At 53.3% G+C, this 16,356-nt stretch overlaps 1 protein-coding gene across 3 annotated transcripts in view; it reads left to right on the top strand.

Moving 5' to 3' along the window:
• Window positions 1-213: 213 nt before the first annotated feature.
• Window positions 214-16,356, top strand: part of Cttn (cortactin) — a 37,430-nt gene continuing 21,287 nt past the window's right edge. For 2 of the 3 annotated variants that reach the window (XM_006977324.4, XM_006977325.4), the window contains exons 1-7: window positions 227-330; window positions 4,808-4,902; window positions 6,720-6,806; window positions 7,315-7,388; window positions 9,169-9,298; window positions 13,793-13,903; window positions 15,147-15,201. In XM_006977324.4, coding sequence (XP_006977386.2) covers window positions 6,720-6,806; window positions 7,315-7,388; window positions 9,169-9,298; window positions 13,793-13,903; window positions 15,147-15,201 — 457 coding nt within the window. In that variant the 5' untranslated portion in view covers window positions 227-330; window positions 4,808-4,902. Of the gene's footprint in view, window positions 331-4,807; window positions 4,903-6,719; window positions 6,807-7,314; window positions 7,389-9,168; window positions 9,299-13,792; window positions 13,904-15,146; window positions 15,202-16,356 lie in introns of all 3 variants that reach the window. The other variant, XM_006977323.4, reaches the window with a different exon arrangement.

Raw genomic sequence — 16,356 nt, 5'->3', positions numbered from 1 at the left:
TGCAGATGCATGCATGGGTGGAGAGCTGCACGGTGGTGGATGGATGGATGCATGGCTGAGAGGTGGGTGGAGGGTGAACGTGTTGGACAGGGGATGGCAGATGTTTTTAAGTTAGCTCCTGGGCAGCTGACTAGCGAGCGTCCCAGGCACCTCTCTCCGAGGCCTGCGTCCAGGATCTGGAAGCAGGGCTAGGAACACGGGGCGGGACCTGCTGGGGCGGGGCGGGGTCTCACGTGGCCCCGGATGCAGCCCCGTCCCCGCGGAACCGGAAGTGAGCAGGCGCTGGGAGCGGCGGGGCGCGGCGGGAGCCTGGCGGACCTGGCTGGCGCGGTGAGCTGGGGGGATGGGTGTCCTAGAGAGCTACCGAAGGGGCGAGACGGGGGTGGGATGGGTTGTCAGGGTGCAGGGCCTGGACTGGGGGTCAGAGTGAGGGGCCAGGATTGGGGGTCGGGGCCAGGACCGGTGGCGGAGTGGTCGGGGTGCGGGGCAGGGATTGGGGCCTAAGGGTGCAGGGTCAGGATCCAGGGATCTGAGCCTTAAGGTGCAGGGCCGAGATCCAGGAGCCAGGGTTCAGGGCCAGGACCGGGGGTTCGCTCTGTGGGGCCAGGATTGTGGCTTGGGGTTCGGGGCCGGGATTGGGGGTCAGGGCTCCAGGGTGCAGGGTTAGGATCGGGTTTCGGGGTTCAGAGCTGGAATCGGGGGATCAGGATCAGGGCCAAGACCGGGATTTTTCGGTGTGGGGCCAGGATCGGGGGATTGGGGTGCGGGGCTGGGATCCGGGGGTCAAGGTGCAGAGCCAGGATTGGAGGCTCGAAGCTCTGGGTTGCAGGGTCTGGATGGGGGGCGTCGGGGCCCCAGGTACAGGGTGGGGATCGGAAGTTTCGGACTTAGTTGCTGGGCTGTCCGGTCATCCGTGGAGTAGCCAGGGTGCAGAGCGGTCCCTGCTCTGAGGGGGCGGGGCCAGGACGTTGGCTTTAGGATTCCTGGGCATAAAGGAAGGGGTGGGGTTCCAGGGCAGGATCCCAAGATCTAAGGGTGAGGTGTGAAACTGGCTTGTGGTGTTCTGGGTCAGAGTTCATAGTTAGAGGTCTGGGGTAGTCAGAGTACCAGGACCTAGAAAAGGAATGCAGACCTGAGGGCTGGGAGAAGCTGGTGGGGGCGGGGAGACTTTGGTTCCGGAATCTAGTGGGGTGATGAGGACTGAGGGAAGTTGTTGGGCCTGGGGAGCCTTGGGTTCCACAACCCAGTAAAATTATGAGTGTCTTAGGGCGTATGGGAAGCTGGCAGGGTGAGCAGCTAGTGTTCCAGGGACTAAGAGGATTGGGGTCCAGCCCCTCTGGGCTGGGCTGTGAGGCCAGCATCAGGGATCTGGTCTGGACACCTGAGAGAAATTTGCAATGGGGTCAGTGGAAATCCAAGCTGCTAGCTTGCCTCCTGGAGCTAGGGAGCCTGGAATCCAGCTGCCCCTCCTGCTGGGTGTGTGCCCTGCCACCGCAGAAGTGCTTGGGCCAGGTCTGGTCCCCTGTTTCCTCTTGGTCTGTGTGAGGGGTGGGGTCCTCCAGCCAGGGAGAAGGAATTCAGTTTTTTACCCAGTGAAGTGAGACTTCAGCCCTTCCTAGTGATTTGACCTGGCTGCCCTGGGCCTTGATCCAGCAGGTCCTCACCATCCGGTAGCCCCCCACGGTCAGTGCAGACAGCCCTCCTGTCGACCAGGGGCCAGGCCATTGTGGATCTGAGGCCCTGCCTCAGCACCAGTGGCTCACCCCAGAGTGAGTCACCAGTTCAGGCCCTGAGTCAACACCACTTCTCTATTTGGCTGAGAAGGTTTTCACTAGAAATTCCAAGGAGGGAGAAGCAGCTCTAAGTGGGAACTTGAGGCCCAGGAGAATGCAGAGCCAGTGCTGGCTCCCCAGTACCTAGAAATGGAGCCTCCACTGGAGCACCTTCCCCATAGAGCCTTCCCCCTGATGCTTCCTCTTCTGGTGGCATCGAACCCTGGGCTTTGCTAGACAAACTTCTTGGCCGCGCTCCAGCCCCAGCCCTGGAGCTGACCTTTAATTGAGGCTTTGTGACAGTGGTACCTCTAACACCTTGTAAATGCCAGGGAATGTAATTGGCCCTTCAGATCCTTGGCCTGTTAGTTGGGAAGGCACCTGGTGTAACTCAGCATCATCCTAGCACCCTTACCTCCTCGTGCCCCTGTTCTTGGCCTTGGGCATGGTGGTGTCCCTGCACAGGCTAGCCCACTTCCTGTGCACTGCCTTTGCTGGCCTCAGTAGGTGATGGGGGTGGGGTGGTTGGCTTCTCCACAGCTACTCCTGTCCCTAACCACCTTTCTCTTGTCTTTGCTCTGCTGTGCTGTCGTATCAGGTTCAGGGCCTCAGAATGGTGGATTCCTCTATCCTGTGACTGGGTCCTCTCTGGTTGAGCTTTGTGCTGGCTGGGCTTGGCCTTTGCGGTGGCTTCGTCTTTTGTCTGAACTTTTTGTTTTTTATCTGCTTTATTGAAATATAGTTTTATCCCACATGTGATTCCCGTTTGGAGGGTTCAGTGGTTGGTCTATTCGGAGCTGCGCGGCCATCACCACTGGAATTCTAGTCTTCTCAGAGAGAGACATAGAATGGGTACGCCTGTGGTCCCAGTGACGGATGCTGAGATGGAAGGGCCTCTAGCCCAAGGAGTTCTGGGCAGCAAACAAAGCTAGAGTCTGTCTGTCCGTCCCTCCCTCCCTCCCTCCTCCTGCCCCTCCCCCCACTCCCTTTTTGGTGTTAGTTGGGTTACATTTGAGACAGATCTCTATAGCTTTGATTAGCCTGGAGCTCACTATATAGATCAGCCTGGCCTCAGGCTTGTAGCCATCCTCCTGCCTCAGCCTCTTGAGCTTTGGGATTATGGGCTGTGGTACACACTGCCAGGCTGGGCTGCTCTAATCCTCGTTTTAGAAAAGAAAGAAACTGGATACCTTAGCCTTGATTTCCCACCCCAGCCCTCCTCTTTACTCTCCTCCAGTCCTTCTCCTGTGCCCTCCCCACACCCCATTGCTGGGGTCAAGTACAGGGCCTTGAACACACAAAGCTCTATCCCACCCACTCCTGCTCTTCTCTCTGAGTCATTGTTTGTTTTGAGATGGGGTCTTTCTGCCACTCCCGGGGTTAGGTGTCATCCCCACCCACCCTTGCCACTATGCCTAGTGTCTTCGCTGTCTTTTTTAAACTGTTGATCAGTAAGGACTCTTCTTCCACAGGTCATCTTGTCACTTACTTGTTTCTTGGCAGGATCTCATTCTGTAGCCCAGGCTAGCCTCAAACTCTCCATCCTTCCCCCTCAGCCTCCTGAGTGCTGGATCTGAGTTGTATGCTTCCATATAGGGCTTGTCTTTTTTTTTTTTTTTTTTTTTTTTTTGTGGTGAGGCACAAAATTTAGATGAGAAGGTGGGTAGAGGGCATTTGCCACTGAGCCTGGCAGCCTGAGTTCAGTCCCTGGGACCTACATGGTAGAAGGAGAGATTCAGGTTATCTGACTTCCACAAGCATGCCATAGCACATGTATTGCTGCAAAGACACACATGGACACAGACACATAAAGGCAGGTAGACACACACACACACACACACACACACACACACACACACACACACACACAGCATTCTGCCCAGTGTATCGGTTTCACTTTATTTATTATTTATTTATTTATTCATTTATTCATTTATTTATTGGTTTTTCAAGACAGAGTTTCTCTGTGTAGTTTTGGTGCCTGTCCTGGAACTCACTCTGTAGCCCAGGCTGGCCTTGAACTCACAGAGATCCGCCTGCCTCTGCCTCCCAAGTGCTGGGATTAAAGGCGTGCACCACTACCGCCTGACTAGTATGTTTTATTTTTATGTCCTCCCTTGTGTTCTTGATGGAACACCTGAGGAGTTATCAGCAAATTCCAGTCAGAACCGTCACGTTTGTTTTAGTGGTTTCATGTGTGTGAGGTGGAGCACAGAGGCCTTATTTAGGTGCAGAAATTACTCAAGTTTGTTTTTCAGTTGGTCGTTTTCATGACTAGAAAATTGAAAACACTGCATGCATGTGTGCCTGGGGGACATAGCTTGGTGTGGCAGTGTTGAGTGTGAGGGAGACCCTGGGCTCAGCGGTGGTACTGCCTCTCACTGGCTGCGGATCTGGCTTTTCACATAGGTTCTGGCTCAGACTCAGGTCACAGGCTTGTGCAGCAAGCACTTTTATCTGCTGAACTGTGACTGTTTATTTGGTGTGCGTGTGTGGGTCTCATGTAGCCCAGGCTGGCTAAGGATCCTGCTGCCTTTACCTCCCAGCACTGGGATCACAGGTGTGCTCCTTTGTGCCAACTCATCATTTTGGCTTTTTGGGACAAGCTCTGTGGTTTGGGCCGGCCTGGCTCTCTGCCATAGCTGGGGTCATAGGCATGTGCCACCATGCCAGGCTTCTGTTACTGTTTGTAAACACAGTGACAGAGTTTCATTGCCTTCCACCTTCATAAGTTAGAGTGGACGAGAAATGAAATACCTCAGCTTTATGGCGAGCAGGGCGCGTGCTGGCCATAGAGCCTGTGATCTCTGGTTGCATTCGGGGTTGTGGGGGTGGGTATAGGTCTTTGGATCTGCTGAGTCCTCTGGTTCCTGTGGGCTGAGACCTCTGATTAGTGAAAGGCCAATCTTCCTGTCTGTGATGTCATATGCACTCTGTGTGCTGGGGACTCTGAAGCTCTCCAAAAGTGTCTCACAGGAGGGTGTTGCCCAGAGAGCCTGGCGCAGGCTCCTGAGACGCTAGTCTTCTCTTCACAGGTGTTCACTGATCATCGCAGATGCCCGCACATTCCTCCTTGGATTCCTTGGATTCGGATAGGCTGTGAGCTACCTCTCCCGTCAAAAAAAGAAAGGTTCGTGTATTGTGAAGGCCCCCATATGCTTTCTCCTGGGTCATGTGTGGGTAGGGCTCTCTTCCTGACCGTGTAGAAAGAGACTTGGGGTGTGAGAGACAACAAAAGCCTTTTCAAAGAAATCTCATGCTGGGGACTGGGAGGATGGCTCAGTGGGTAACATGCTTGCCATGTAAGCCTAAGGACCTGAGCTTGAATCCCCAGCACCCAAGGAAAACCAGGCACAGGGCACACATCTGCGAAGTGCTGGGGGCAGCAGCAGGCAGACTCCTGGGCTTTAATGGCCAGTTAGCCTAGCCAGTTGGCGAGCTCTGGGTCCAGTGAAGACACACTGTCTCCAAAATGAGGTGGAGGGCCGACGAATTGGCTCAGAGGGTAAGTGCTTGCTGCCAAGCCTGATAGCTTAAATACAACCCTCGGGACCTCTAAGGTGGAGAGAACCACGTGCACTGTGGGCGTGGCTCTCGGCGTTCTTTCGGATCCTGTCAAAGGCTGGGAAGGTGGCTCAGGGGTTAAAGCATCCACCACACAAGTGTGAGACTCCCCAGAACCCATGCAAGTGACAGATGGGCTCGGTGGCCTGCCTATAATTCTAGCCTCAGAAGGCAGAGGTGGGAGATCCCTGGGCAGACTGGCTCCTGAGACCAGCCTTATCAGTGAGTTCTGGGTTTGAGGGAGAGTCCCTGACTCAGTGAGTGAGGTGGAGGAGTGATGGAGGACACACATGGGTACGCACATGTGCAGGCGTGTACTCACAAGAATATGGAAAAATGGGAAAAAAATGGTCAAAAGTAGGCCGTGTTTGGAACATTCTTGCCCACAGGGTTTGACGTCCCACTAACAACTTCCGGTATGAGGAAGGCCGGTGCTGCATGTGTGCTGTGCTCCCCAGTAGATGGCAAATCGGCCCTCTGCTCAGCTGCCGGGGCAGTTACTGGGTCGGCTGTCTAGATTAAGACAGCCATCATAGTCCCGGGAAGTCCTTGAAGCCAAAATAATCTTTTAAATTGTGATGAACATTTATGACATTTGCTATGAGTGACATTTAGGGCATACCAGAGTTGCATGACCTTAGTGATGCTGCCTCTGGAGTGCAGCCACCCAAAGGCTGATCAGTGTGAGACGCTCATTGGTGGAGAATGTGTACACTCCACTTTGCTGATCTGCAGTGGGACCTCACTCTGTAGCCCAGTCTGGTCTGGGCTTAAACTTGTAGCAGTCCTCCTGCCTCAGCCTATCTAGTGTTCGGATTCTAGGTGTGAGCCATCACACCCCCTTTTCACCTTTATAGTTTAGGTGTATGGGTGTTTGCCTGTGTGTGTGTGTGTGTGTGTGTGTGTACCACATGCGTGCATTGCCCATGGAGGCCAGAAGAATGAGTCAGATCCCCGGGGCTGGAGTTACAGACAGTTGTGAGCTGCCATGTGGGTGCTGGGACTGAACCTCGGTTTCTAGAAGAACAGCAAGTGCTCTTAACCTCTGAGCCATCTCTCCAATCCCAACCTTGTTTTTGTGAGTCAGGGTTCTTATTGGTCTGGCACTCACTAAGTTGGCCAGTGAGCCCCAGCTCCTTCCCCACCTCCCCAGCACCGGGGTCACCCTATCACATCGATGTTTTACGTGGATACCAGGGGCAGCGTTGGATGGAGCTGTCTACCAGCCTCACCTTCAGGACTCCTAACATGCAGCTTTGATTCCTTCAGGTGTCCTTGAGTCCAGTGACTGCCCTCTGGGGGAAGTGGCCTTCTGAGGGTTTGGGTCAGGGCTTCTCTGGGGTCCTGGGGTGACCCTCCCAGGTGACTCTGCCGCTTTTTCAGATGTGGAAAGCTTCTGCAGGCCACGCCGTGTCTATCACCCAGGACGATGGGGGAGCCGATGACTGGGAGACTGATCCTGATTTTGTGGTAGGAGTCACCACAAAATCTGCCTTCCTGGGCCTTTGCTTCTGAGGTTCCTAGCCTGGCCCTGCACTGAGCTGGTTAATTTCCTCCAGGGCATGGGGTATACAAGTTAGGCCTTGATGTACTGGTTAGGGTGTGGGATGTGCTAATTAGGGCACACAATAAATGAATTAGGGGGTTGGATATACTAGTTAGATATCTGGGTATACTAGTTAGGGCATAGGATGTACTACTACTCCAGGGTGGGAGATACTAGTTAGAATATGGGGTGTGCTAAAGTGTGGGGTGTGCTAGTTAGGATACATGATATGCTAGTTAGGGCTCAGGGTATACTAGTTAGGGCATGGGATACTACTTACTTCTCTAGGGTGGTGATATACTAGTTAGGGTACAGACTGTACCAATTAGGGCATGGGGTGTGCTGGTTACTTCTCCAGGGTGGGGATATACTAGTTAGGGTGCAGGCTGTACCAATTAGGGCATGGGATGTGCTGGTTACTTCTCTTTGTAGAACGACGTGAGTGAAAAGGAACAGAGATGGGGCGCCAAAACCGTGCAGGGATCGGGGCACCAGGAACACATCAAGTGAGTACTTGTGGCACCCCACTCTCCTAAGTGCCCCCTCTGTAGGGTGAGGAGATGGGAGCGGCCTCGCCTTGCTGCTCCAGGTGATGATTATTTCAGGGGCTCCTGTTGGTCTGTGGGCCTCAGGTCTCAGGTGTGCACAGATGATGGGCTCATGTGAGGCCCAGCTTTCATGAACAATGTTTTCCAACACAGAACACAGTAGTGTGAGCTGTTTTTGAGGGTGTGAGATGGTTTTGAGTAACTTGGGCCCCAGCATCCCCTTCATCTGGATCATTGTCTGCAAGTTGTCATGTGTTGTGGAATTTAGTGGTTGACACTGGCAGCCCAACTCCATGTGCTTCCGGAAGAGGCTGAGATAGGAGAGTGGAATGCGCCGTGCCATGGACTCTGACCTCAATGCCAGCTCTGCCGCAGCTGGCATCCTTGCCAGGGAGGTAGACAGGCCCTCTGCGGACACCTAGGTGCTGTTTTAGGCCCCACAGGGTTCAGACCACACCCTCTGTGCCCACTTTAGTATTCTGTCTACTCTGCCTTTGCCTCAGAGCATTCGGTCAGGTGCCCGGAAGAGGACTGTGTCTGTGCAGTGGCTTGTAGGAGGATTTGAGTTGTTATTTTTCTCTATCTCCTTGAGATAGACTCCTGCTGACTTTCCCTGTCTTGATCTCACCCTCCAGGCTCATGTTGTCCTTTCTCACAGGGGCTTTCTGGACCTGAGTGTAGAGTAGCCCACACCTCCCACAAAAGAGGCCTCAAGTCTCCATAGTGTAGTGGTTGTCACAGGTGGTCCATCGGGCCTGAGGTCCGTTAGAGAGGGATGGATATGAGAGGTCAGCAGGGATCTAGGTAACCATGTCTCTATCCCTATGGTCCTCGTCAGGTTGTTGGGGTGGTGTTTTGTGTTTCTTCTGTTGCTCATCGGGGGTTGCTGGTTCCAGGCCTGCAGTGTATTCCGTCCACACTCTTGGGCTTGTTCACATGTAGAGCTTTGGGCTTCATGTCTGCTGGCTAGAAAGGCCCTGTGCTCAGGCGGTGCCTCGGTGGCAGCTGCTTCCGGGCAGCCAGTTCTGACGGTCTTCTGATCTGTTTCACCATTGTTGCTTGTCTTCGTGTGTTCTGCACTGCTCTGATAAACACCACGACCAAATGTAACCTGGGGAGGAAAGGGTTTATTTCACCTACAGCTTCTAAGCCTGTCACCGTGGAAAGTCAGGGCAGGAACTGACGCAGAGGCCATGGAGACAGGCTCCTTACTAGCTTGCTCCTCATGGCTTGCTTAGCTGCTTTCTTACACCACCAGGACCACTGGCCCAGGGGTGGCTCTGTCCACCATGTGCTGGGCCCGCCCACATCAGTCATCAGTCAAGGAAATGCCCTACACATCAGTCTGACAGGGGGCATTTTCTAATGTGAAGTTTCCTCTTCTGAGATGATTCTAGCTTGTGTCAAGTTGCCAAAATGCTCACCAGCATAGCCAGCTTCTTCTGATGACCTTGGGGGTTTGGAGAAGGGACTCTGGGTGGCATTTGCAGAGCTCAAAGCTCAGATTTAGCGTCGCTACCCCTAGGGCCAGCTGCATGGTTCTGTGTGGATTTAGATCTGTGTTCCTCCCCCATACAAGCTGTGACAGAGCCACGGAGGCAGGCACGGTGAACAGACAGGGCAGCAGCCCGTGAGAAAACCCCGCAGACTCACAAGGACATCACTCCCCTTGCTTGTCCTGCTGGTGGGTAAGGTGCAAGCCCGAACCCTGGGTAGTCCAGTTTCCTCTCTCTTCCAGCATTCACAAGCTGCGAGAGAACGTCTTTCAAGAGCACCAGACACTCAAGGAGAAGGAGCTGGAAACGGGACCCAAGGCTTCCCACGGCTATGGCGGGAAGTTCGGTGTGGAGCAGGATAGGATGGACAAAGTAAGTGGCCGCCCAGCCTGGGCTGCTGGCCTGCATGGGCACACCATGTGGGTGGCAGTCACACTTTTCTGAGTCACAGTGAGAAGTGGTGTTGGCTGAGGGTGAGGGCTGCTCTGAGGGGTCCTTTACAGCTACCCACTGGTGAAACTCTTCTGTGTTTCTAGAAGTCCTTTGTCAAATTGTCAGAGGACCCAGCCAGTGGCTGATGTGTAGAGGGTTCTCTGGAGTAGATCAGCACCATGACCAGCTTTGTGAGCAGGACAGGGCCCAGAAGCATCCAGCCCACAGGCGTCATGGTCACCACTGTTTGTGGTTGAGATGGGCCAGTCCACAGCATGAGGTCAGCTCTGAGGCCCTTTGCCCACATCATATCTGTGGAGTCCACTGATGCCTGGCTTATGTCCTGCTGCACTGTGGGCTCTTGTATAATATTAGAGGGACCAGCCTTAATATTATACATCCCAGGGGCTCAGGAGAGAGAACTACTAACGGCGAGGACTATTTTCAGGAAATATAATCTCAGCACACCGAGTTCTATAGTCCACTTGCTTTAATTCCTCTGGCATAACATCCTTTATACACAGCTTCAGTTCTGTTCTCATGTCTAGCTCCTTTCTTGCCTGATTTCTCTAGATTTATCTACTGTCCCCTCTAGGTTCTATCTTAATTCCTTCATCTAGTTCTGTCCCTTCTAGGTTCTCATCTATCTAGTTCTTTCCCCTATCAGCTCCTCTCACATCTCCTCTCTCATCTGGCTCTTCCTCATCTTGTTCTTCCCCATCTGGCTCTTCCTCATCTTCCATCTCATTCCTCTAGTCCTCTCTTTTAGCCCTTCAATCTAGTTCTTCCCCATCTCAGTTCGTTCCTCTCAAGTTCTTACCCATCTAGTTCTTCCATTCTCTTTTCTCTTCTCCCCTTGTGCCCTGGAAGTCCCGGTATATAAAAGGGAGGGTCCGAGCTAAATTGTGTAAAGCTATTACTTAACGTCCACCTCTCCTAGGCGGTGTCTCCTTGTGGAATTTACCGTAAATCAGGAGACTTGCATGTGGGCTGTTATCATTGTTAGTCTACCTGGGACTAACAATGGGCGCCCACCTGGGTGGTGTTTCCTGTAGTCCTTGAAAGTGGCCAAGGGAGATAATCTGATTCTAGAGAAAGCCTTTCCTGAGGCTGTTCTCCAAATACCTGGAATGTGTATGTCCAGAGAATGATCAGTCTACACTGTTAGCCCTTCTTAGGGAAAAGTCAATTGGGAAAGCTATGAAGGCACACATGATTTTCATAACAGAATACAGCTGATATATAACAAGCCAAGTAACACCAAAAACTCCTTGGGATTTGGCTTCCTCTGGAGGAATTCCCTGATCCCTCCAGGTAGTGACTTTGCCATAACCAGCTGAGTTCTTATGATATATTCCTGCGGCCCGCAGCAGTAGGCCACTCTGCAGCCAGGCTGGGGGGATGCGCATTGTCTCAAAGCTGTGGCCAGGCCCAGGGGAGCAGCATTGATGGATTCTGACTGACGAGCAGATACCCCGTGCAGCTGCTCTCTAAGCCATCCTTTTGGGGTGGTGTTCCGTTCTTGCCCTACGATGAGGGAGTGGGGCCTGCTCTGGGGCTCACACCAGGCTGGCTGCAGTGTGTGGGTGTGTCTCCAGGAATGCAGGCCTTCGTACTCTGTTGACGCTGTAACAGGGGTGAAGTCCTGAGTGAGCAGTGTGGGGTGGATCGGCTAGGCAGACGGTGCTGCCCCTGGATAGATGTGGAGGAGAGGCTCAGCTGCTGCCTATCCTCATGGGTGACTCCCTCACACGGATTGCATTCAGCTCTGCTAGGCACAGAAGGCCGTGGCAATATCTGAGTGAGATACCACTGCTCACCAGAGGAGTAGACTGGTAAGCCTGAGGGCACCCCAACCATGGACAGTGTCTTAGTTAGGGTTTCAATTGCTGTGAAGAGACACCATGGCCATGGCAACTCTTATAAAGGAAAACATTAATTGGGGCTTGCTTACAGTTCAGAAGTTTAGTCCATTATTGTCATGGTGGGGAGCTTGGTGGCTTATAGGCCGACAAGGAACTGAAGAGTAGCTGAGACTTCTACATCCCAGTCCGCAGGCAGTAGGCAGAGAGAGCGACACTGGGCCTGGCTGGAGCATCTGAAACTTCAAAGCCCACGCCCAGTGACACACTTCTTCCAACAACGCCACGCCCTGAGCATTCAAATAGAAGAATGGGGGCCATTCTTATTCAAAACATCACAGCCAGGAATAGTCTGGAGCAGCGTTCTGACCGGATGCCATCTGTAGGAAGGAGATGTGGTTGCTGGCTGTGTTGCTGCATTGCTGGCACAGAGACGGGTTGCCGGTCCTGACCTGGGCTGTGTGGAGAGCCTGCCGCTCCAGGCTCAGGCAGACACAGAGACGGAGGTGCTGGTCCTGACCTGGGCTGTGTGGAGAGCCTGCCGCTCCAGGCCCAGGCAGACAGAGAACCACAGTGAAGAGACAGAGTGGCAGTTTGGGGGAGAATCTTAATTTACCAAGTGCGAGCTTAATGCCAGGAATGTTCTCTGGCTTCTCTGCTGTGAGTACTTGGCTTCCTTTGGCTCAGATCTCATCATCAAGCCTGCAGCTTGGGGCTCATTAAGCCTGGTCCTTCCTTCACCCTTTGTGCCCACCTGTCATGTCCTGTTTCCCTCGATGGCTTCTCACTGCTGCCCTGTGCTGTCCTTTTGGGGAGACACACCCTTCTGGGCTTCCGTTAGAACTTACTGCCCTCACCTGGTGCCTGGCCTGGTCTTCTGTGCTAGGTATGGTATGCTGTAAGTGTGCACTGCACTGCCACACTGTTGTCAGTACCCAGGTGGCTCGTGGACCCCCGACTTCTAGAATCTTCACTTCACCTTCCTCGGCTCGATACTGACCAGTAGTTCCCAAGCATTGGTGACATTAGCCTGGGGTGCTGGTATTCCATCTTGTTGGCCCCCCCTAGGCCCTATGCATTAAGGAGAGGTTAGCCCTTTGCTCATGTGAACCCTTGAGAGTAACCTGTTGTCACAAACCTGAAGATGAATGGCTGAGCTATTCATAACGCGTTCTCTCCAGAAATAGCAAGAGAGGTGAGGCCCACAGACTTCCCCAGCCAGGCTCATCAAGGGTAGGTAGCACACACCTGTGAGGAGCCAGGACTGGAGCCACCGGTTTCCTTTAGGGATCAGGTGACTGTGGCCTGCCAAGGGGGCTTCCTGCTTTTCCTACATACTGCAGATCAAGGCTAATAAGAGATGGGCTTCTGCCATTAGGAGACCAAAAGCCACCGAGCACACATTGAGTCAGCAGGCTGGAACCAGAGCCAGCTGTCACCTCAGCCCCTTTTTCTCCTTAACTTCCTTCTGATGGGCAGTCCTGCTGGAAAATCTCTTGGCATGGCTGCCTCTTTTTGATCTCTTCCTGGCAGTTTCTGTGTGTGAGCCTAGAGGCTGCGGGCAGGCCATCGTGCCGCATGGGGTTTCACAGGCTGTGGCTTGTGGTCTGCCGTCAGCCGCTAACCACAGCTTAGCCTGGGAAGGAGAGAAGTCATTGAGCCGAGGCTTTCTCTGTCGACTATGTTCTGTGTATCCCCCACTTCAGTGACCTTCATGAAGAGGGGCATTGAGGTCAGTGATATGCAGAACACAGCCCAAGTGCAAGACCGAACTGAACAGTTGGCCAACCAAGGGAGGCCTGTGGTACACAGGACTGACTTTCCCTGTAGGGCAGTCAGAGTTAGGGTTCTGTGTTGCCAGGAGGGCCAAGAAGACAGGTTCAGAGGCACACAGGCATTGTCTACAAGAGGAACGGCTACAGGACTGCTGTGCTGGGCAGTGGCATCGCTGACAGCTGGTGACAGCACAGATCTGAGAGCACTGTTTACGGAAGGGGCTAGGGTGGGAGTCTGCCAGCAGGCATCGGCCTGATGCACCTTTCGACCCCTTGAACAGAAAGCCCCGGGGGACCTGCATCCTTTGGTGGGGGCTGCTGTGAGGTGACAGCACTTGGCTCTTGCCTGTGTGGCCTGCATATCTGGGAGGTGTGGCATGCACGTCTGCATTGTCGCTGAAGTACCTGTGTCTGCTTCAGCACAGTCACCAAGTGTGTGCCATGCTTTGGCCCTTGGGCTCCCAGCCTGTGCAAACACCACCCCTGAGAGAGTGACTGATGTAAACGGGTCACTGGGTGTGCTGCAGGTTCTGTCCTTTGTTCATACCTGGCCCTGTCCGAAGTTCCCGTCTGCAGTCAGGGGTGTTTGGGGGGGATCTCTTAAGTTTGGGGTACTCAGGGCTCAGCCAGTTCAGGGCCATGTCTTGGGATTTGGGTCCCTGAGAGCAAAGGCCCACCTCACTGATGGGGGTGACATTCCTTTAGCCAAGAGAGTGTCAGCAGCAGAGTCGGGGAGTGGGGTTGTGTGCCACACTGGGCACGGGTGCATAATGGCGCATCTTTGTTCTTTGTTCCAGTCAGCCGTTGGCCACGAGTACCAGTCAAAACTTTCCAAGCATTGCTCACAAGTGGACTCAGTCCGAGGCTTTGGAGGCAAGTTTGGTGTCCAGATGGACAGGGTGGATCAGGTGAGTGACAGGACCAGGGCCGCAGGCTCCCTGCCACAGCTACAGGCTGCTGCTGTGGCTGCCTTCCTGGGCCAGTGCAGCAGTTCACAGGTGCCCTCTGACCCCGTGGGACTGCAGGAAGGGTGTCCAGATAAGAACTCACAAGCCTCTGATGCCGGCCTATGCGAGGGGTACTGACTGTCCAATGGGGAACAGACAGTGACATGGAAGACAGGCCTCAGCATGCTTGCTGCAGGCCACCCTCTATGCCTAGCCTCTGACTCAGCCACGCTTTGCCATCAGGGACCTTTCTCGTTGTCTAACCCTGGATGGATGTGATTGACAGGCAGAGCCGCCCTCAGAGTGGGGTTTGCTGAGCTGTGGTCTCAGTGTCCAGAGGCCTAAGGCTCTCAGTGGCACAGGAAGCACACCACTTTCAGTGTGGGTCCTGGCTTTCTGCCATAGTAGCAGGGTCTGACCATCTGTGTCTGAAGGGGGGGAGATGCGGAGTCCCAGCTCCGGGTCATGCTAAGGGCAGGCCACCATGAGGTCCCATGGCAGGCCTGCCATCTTGTTAATGTTCTCAGTAAAGCTTGTTTGGGAAGTCTGTGTGGCAGGGGAATTAATTCCAGATCGGCATGCTGTGCCTGGAATAATTCAGCCAAGCTGGTGCCGGGCGCCTGCGGGGACGGAGGAGGAGCTGCACATACAGACTTGAGCAGTCATGATTGGACCTGTACTTTGCCTGGGAAACCAAAGGTCAAAAACTAACATGGTTTAAGCCTGGCTCACACCTGTATTCCCAGCACCTGAGAGGTGGAGGCAGGAGAATTGCCATGAGTTCAAAGTCAGCCTGGGCCTGAGTAAGACCCTATATTAACAAACAAAAAACCCACCACACAGGCTTGGGAGATGACGCAGATGTCACTGTGCGAGCATGAGGACCTGTATTTGAATCACAGCACCCACATGAGCCAGGCTCAGTGTTAGGGGTGCGGAGTGGGGAGGAGACAGGAGTGTTGCTGGAGCTTGTTGGCTGCCAGCCTACCTCTAAGTTCAGTGAGAGACCCTGTCTCAAAGGAACAAGGCTGACAGTGATAGCACAGGACACTGGACATCTTCCTTTGGCCTTTGGACATGTGTGAGCACACACACCTTCTCAAAACCAGCATTACCAAAATCTTTGTTTTCTGTGTGTCATGAGTTCAGATGGGTCATCTCGGTGGCGTTTCAAATGCCTGTCCCTTATGTTTTTGTCCCACAGTCTGCTGTAGGCTTCGAATACCAGGGGAAGACGGAGAAGCACGCCTCCCAGAAAGGTAAGGCGAGTGCTGCTGCAGCCTGGCGGCAGGGAGGCCTCCGCTCTCTGCTCTGGGTGCCCGGGCCATCTGGCTTTTAAAGGGTGTGTGTCCTCACTGTTGGTGGCACACTCAGAGCTCTGTGCCTGCTGTCATGTGTCTGCTGTCTCCAGTAGAAGCTGCCTTCTCTTTACCTGGGCACAGCAGCTCACTGTCAGCTCTCTGGCACTGTAATGAACAGCAAATGTCCCTGAAGACAGAAACCAGAGTTGTGGGCCTGCATTGTCAAAACTATGCCCTGAAATGTGGAAAAGAGAGTGCTGATTGGTTTTCATGGTATCACGTGGGTCTGGAGTGTCCCCCCACCCCACTTTTTAACAACCAAGGCAAATCATTTCTTTTTAGTACCCAGTGGTTTGATTTTGTTTCTTTTAAGATAATGTGCTATCAAAGCCTGACTTTGAACTCCATAATTCTTCTTCCTCAGCCTCATAAGTGCTGAGATGGTCAGTATTTCACCTGACTGTGAATTGTCATTTTTGTTGTTTCTTGTTTATTTTTGAGACGTGCTCATTCTGTAGCCCAGGCTGGCTTAGACCTCACCATGAAGCCTAGGTTGGCTTCCAGCTCCGGCAGTCTTCTGCTCTAGTTCCCGAGTACTGGGGCCACAGCGGTGTGCAAGCATGCCTGGCTGTGGCCAGTGAAGTTAGAAAGTGGCAAACACCGTCATTTCTCTGTATCCCCGCCTTTCTTATTTATTAAACATTGTTATTGACTTTGTACGTGTATGAAATTCGGGGGAGACAAACTCACAGTGGTCCGTTGCAGCAGTAATCTTAAAAGTTCTTATTAATAAAACAAACCTGGGGCCAGTTATTGGGGTGAACACTGGAAGATCAGAGAGACAGAACAAGCCAGAGCTATCTTACCTCACTGGATCCTCAGCTGGTCTTGTTTCCTCAGACTGGAGGCCTCATCCAGAATGAATCCCAGCTGAACTGTGTTGCTTCAAAGCCTGAAAGCTTAACCAGCTGAATGCTTAACCAGCCAAATGCCTCTAGTTTCTGGTCCTCACGCCTTATATACCTTTCTGCTTTCTACTATCACTCCCTAGGATTAAAGGCTTGCTTTCTGGGATTAAAGGCGTGAGTCACCATGCCTGGCTGTTTCCAATGT

Source organism: Peromyscus maniculatus, chromosome 1, assembly GCF_049852395.1.
Source record: "Peromyscus maniculatus bairdii isolate BWxNUB_F1_BW_parent chromosome 1, HU_Pman_BW_mat_3.1, whole genome shotgun sequence".
Lineage (NCBI taxonomy): Eukaryota > Metazoa > Chordata > Mammalia > Rodentia > Cricetidae > Peromyscus > Peromyscus maniculatus.
This window is presented reverse-complemented; position numbering and strand designations above follow the sequence as displayed.